Source organism: Sesamum indicum, linkage group LG13, assembly GCF_026168435.1.
Source record: "Sesamum indicum cultivar Baizhima isolate 11 linkage group LG13, ASM2616843v1, whole genome shotgun sequence".
Taxonomy (NCBI): Eukaryota; Viridiplantae; Streptophyta; class Magnoliopsida; order Lamiales; family Pedaliaceae; genus Sesamum; species Sesamum indicum.
In genome coordinates this window covers 11,847,543-11,852,438 of record NC_142669.1, presented here as the reverse complement: position 1 = coordinate 11,852,438, position 4,896 = coordinate 11,847,543, and the positions used below count along the sequence as shown (strand labels likewise).

At 35.5% G+C, this 4,896-nt stretch overlaps 1 protein-coding gene across 1 annotated transcript; it reads left to right on the top strand.

Annotated features, from left to right (window-relative positions):
- Positions 1-689: 689 nt before the first annotated feature.
- On the top strand, positions 690-3,649 carry LOC105177046 (phenylalanine N-monooxygenase CYP79D16-like). The gene is made up of 2 exons (XM_011100070.3): positions 690-1,830; positions 2,973-3,649. The coding sequence occupies exons 1-2, from the start codon at positions 880-882 to the stop codon at positions 3,627-3,629; spliced, it is 1,608 nt and encodes a 535-aa protein (XP_011098372.1). The 5' UTR covers positions 690-879; the 3' UTR covers positions 3,630-3,649.
- Positions 3,650-4,896: the final 1,247 nt, after the last annotated feature.

Genomic DNA, 4,896 nt, shown 5'->3' with positions numbered 1-4,896 from the left:
ACACCATTTGTAAGGCGAATTTCCAACCGTTCAATAAACCACTCCATATAAGTTCGGCGTCCTACAAATCATTTCAAAGACTACAAAACATTGTTCCAAAACCGCCTCAAATCCCACTTTATTTTTTAGTGATATGTTAACACATTACACAAACTACCCTTACCTTTGATCAGAAGTGATTTTTATTATTACGTAAAAAAAATATAAATAATTTGTATAACTAAATCATATATCGACTGATGTAATGATAATTATTCCTATGAATTACTACCTATAATGTAGGAGTTGTTATCAAAGGAAAATTTGTGTGGGTTAAATTGTGTCAAATAGTAATCTAAAGCTAAACTATATCATATATTTTCTTCTCTGAAATAGACCTATTTAATTTTGAAAAAGATAGTTCCTCTTAGCTTTCCCTAAATTAATAGTAGTAAGTTATTATGATATGGTACTTTTCTTTCCTATTCTACCCATTTCTGTTAAACGAGTTGACTACTCTCAATAGTGCATATATTTACATGGACTCGAAAGGACCATGTGTTATGTATGTTACAAGCAGAAAGCATACAGTGATTACATACCTATATTTATAAATAAGAATAAAAATTAATAGGCACAAAACAGAACATATTATGTAACATTGGACCTCATATAAGATTTGGGGTCGGGTGGTGGAAAAGGCACGACAGACAGAAGCATTTATGCTACATTTGCACTTACATCTCCAAGAATTGCTTCCAATCACTCTCCATTCATTTTACCAAAGCAAATCTCAAAGTCTCTTTTTCCGCCATCTCACATTGATCAAATTTCTCAAGAACACACACAAGGGAGAGGGAAAGAAAAATAATAATAAAGAAGAAAAGGAATCCTGAGACCATGGAAATTAGCAAAACATGCCTTCGCATCATCAATTTGTTTTTGTTGCTCGTATGGGGTTTTACTTCCGTAATCTTTATGAAACGGCTACGTTTCAAGCAAAGAACAGCACCTCCTCTTCCACCGGGTCCGATGGGCTACCCAATAGTTGGCTGCCTGCCTGAAATGATGAAGAATAAGCCAGCGTTTCGATGGATACACAAACTCATGCAAGAAATTAACACTGAAATAGCTTGCATCCGCCTTGGTAACACGCATGTTATCGTTGTAACGTCTCCTGAACTTGCACGAGAATTCTTGAGGAAACAAGACGTAATTTTCGCCTCCAGGCCTAACAGCATGTCGGGCAACTTGACTAGCAATGGGTTCTTGACGACAGCCATATCACCTATGGGCAATCAATGGAAGAAAATGAGAAGAATTATTGCCTCAGAAGTGCTTTCACCTGTAATGCACCAAAGGCTCCATGCAAAAAGACGTGAAGAAACTGAGCATCTAGTGAGATATGTGTACAATCAAAGTCAAAATCCCCTCGTAAATGGGCTTGTGAATGTGAGAGTTGCCGCTCAACATTACTGCGGGAATGTGATCAGAAAGTTGGTGTTCGGGAAGAGATTTTTCGGGGTAGGAACTGAGGATGGAGGCCCTGGAATGGAAGAGAAAGAGCATGTGGATGCATTATTCACGATCTTAAAGTATCTCTATGGCTTTGGAATTGCTGATCATCTTCCGTGGTTGGAGGTGTTTGATTTGGATGGGTGTAAAAGAATTCTCAAAGATGCTTTAAGGAGTTTGAAAAAATATCAAGATCCAGAAATTGATAAGAGGGTTTACATGTGGCAACAAGGGATCAAAAAGACAGAAGAGGATATCCTTGATGTTTTGATTAACCTCAAAGACTCCGAAAAGAATTACGTGCTGTCAATTCAAGAGATAAAAGCACAAATTACTGTAAGTATCCCTAATTATTGTCTCACCTAGAAATTGATAAAGGTAAATGTTGTTTTTGTCTTATTACAGACTAAAATAAGTTTTAATGAATTGATAACATACATATTTTCGTGTGTATTGTATTTACATACAAATATTGGTGACATTTGCGTAATTGATAATATGAAAATCAATATATATTACTTTGCATATAATATATATTCGATCGACTGATTTTTTTCAAAAGTTTAAAATATATCTAACTTAGTATATTATATTGATATTCACTATATCCAAGAAAAATATAGAAATTATTTTTTAAAAATATACTATATATTTTGATATATTATATTATTTTTATAAACGTTTATGAATAAATACTATATAAAATATATTACAGTACGTTTAAAAATAAATCTAATATCTAGCGTAATGTATATAATATACACAAATACACTATCTTAAACTAAATTATATGTATGTGTGCCCATATATGAATTTGTCATACATGTTAATATATTACTTTCAGGAATTTAGAAATTGGAATGAACTTGAGATTTGAATTGACCACGCCCTTTCTTCACAACAATCTACTCGATCGGCAAGAATGTATGTGTTGTAACAATTTGGAAAAATGATATTTTTCAACTCGTAACTTAGGATATTTTTATTTTTGATTTTATTGAGTATGTGATTTTTATTTTTGATCCTGTAACTTTTAAAAAATAACACTTTTGGTTCCAATTTCCGTTATATATTTTAAAGGAAAATGCACGTGGCTATTAGAGCCTGTACACTTTTTGGTCCCATATGTTACATAATTATCACTTTTGGTCCCGTTCACTTAACGGCCACGTGGTTTTTTCCGTTAAACATCTAATGGAGAGATTTCATGGGACCAAAAAACTGCTATTTTTTTAAATTTACGGAACCAAAAGTGAGAATCTCTTAACTAATCGAATCAAAAATAGAAAGACCCTAAATTAAAAGACGAAAATGCTAGTTTTCCTACCAATTTACATATTACATAAATGTGGCTAATACGTAGAATCTCTCATTTTAGCGTAAAACCACAAAAACCAAAAGAGCTATGCATGGTTGTCATAATCACTGAAGCTAAATTATATTGCTTATTCGGGACTTTTCATCTTTGATACCTGCAGGAAATAATGCTAGCTGCAATTGATAATCCCTCGAATGCAGTTGAATGGGCTCTTGCAGAAATGATCAATCAACCTGATATTCTTGGTAGGGCCTATAAAGAATTGGATCAAGTCGTAGGTAGAAATAGACTAGTGGATGAATCCGATTTGTATAGGCTAAATTATATCAAGGCTTGTGTAAAAGAGGCATTTAGGTTACACCCTATAGCACCTTTCAACATCCCACATGTCTCTATGGAAGAAACCACTGTAGGTGGGTACTTCATCCCTAAAAATAGCCATGTGTTGTTGAGTCGCTACGGGCTTGGACGAAATCCTAGGATCTGGGAAGACCCTCTCGTCTACAAGCCAGATCGCCATATTGTCAACAAAGACACAGAAGTTGTGCTTATGGATCACGATTTGCGGATGATATCATTTAGTACTGGAAGACGAGGATGTCCAGGGGCCGTGCTTGGTTCGACCATGGCGGTCATTCTTTTGGCTAGGCTTATACAAGGGTTCAGTTGGAGTCCACCACCTAATGCACCAAGCAATATTGACTTGGTTGAGTTAGAAGGAGATTTGCTAATGGCCAAACCATTGATTGCATATGCGATACCTCGGTTGGAGCCACATGTTTATCTAACAATAATGCATGTTTGTGATAGACCATGAAAGATTAGTAGCTACGTTTGTTTCTGGCTAGTACGTGTGTTGTCTTTATTTATATTACTGAATTATATATGTATAGTTAAAGCTTTCATTTAGGGAAAACGAAAAAAAAAAGGAGAAACAAAGGAAAATAGTTTATTTACAACACAAAATTTTAATGTCAACCCAAATAAAGCATATAAAAGAAAAAAAAAGAACGAAACATGTCAACCCGCACAAGACCCCTCACCTCACATAGGATGTAAAATCAATATTCGTCGTAAATAAATATTTTCTTTTTTCTAAAAGGAAGCAGGCGAGTTCATTTACTAGCTGACGAGGGCCCTGCTGGGTAATTGGTCCTATCCTTTTCGGTGGGAGGATTGTTCTCTTCACCACTAACAGTTGGGGGGACAATTTTGAGCAGGATATCATCCTTCTCTATCTGATTAGTCAGGTCCATCATCATAGATACTTGTTCAGTAAGGAGTGGAGTCTTTTGCACCACAGGAGTTGTCTCATTATCCGGATCTAGAGCAATCGTTAGCCCGACATCTTTGTCCAAGAGGAGGCTAGCTTTCGTTCCTACTGGAGGTAACTTGCTGCTGGAAAAGAACAAGTAATGAACCAATCCACGATATAATACTTTAAGGCCCAATTAGCTACAAGTTCTGGAACTCTGGAGACTTTTTGAACTCCTCCAGGCAGCCCGACCACATAACCTCCAATATTTCTCTTCCTTACTCAGTATGAGGGCAAGTGCAAAGACCTCCCTCCTTTTGTACTCCTGCTCCAAGTAGGCCTATTCTAGATGCCCATGAAGCGTCTTGTGCTAGAATAGGTAATCAGAACGGTAATTAAATTGGCAGTTATAGAAATTACTCAACGGTCATTATTAAAATAATATTGTCTTGATAAATATATTAAGTATTCATCCTTGGCATGCATAATGTGTTTATTATGCTTAATGATATAGTAAAATGGTGTTTTTAACGTAAAAAACAAATGTCCAACAATCAATTAGATAGTTTATGTAGTTGGGTTGCGCATTGGATAAAAGCTATAAAACTAATTTTTCATGGTTGGTTTGAAACATTTTAAGGTGTGGACCACGAGACAAGGTATCGGGAGTACTAAAGTTACTTGCAGTAAGTAATATATTCATTCAATCAATGCCCATGTTTCATTGCCGAGAGACGTAGGTCGTCTACGAAATTTTATTAGGTTAGCTGACATAGGTTGTCAGCTAACTGAATTGACTTGTGGGAATCCCCATATGAAAGCCTTAGAG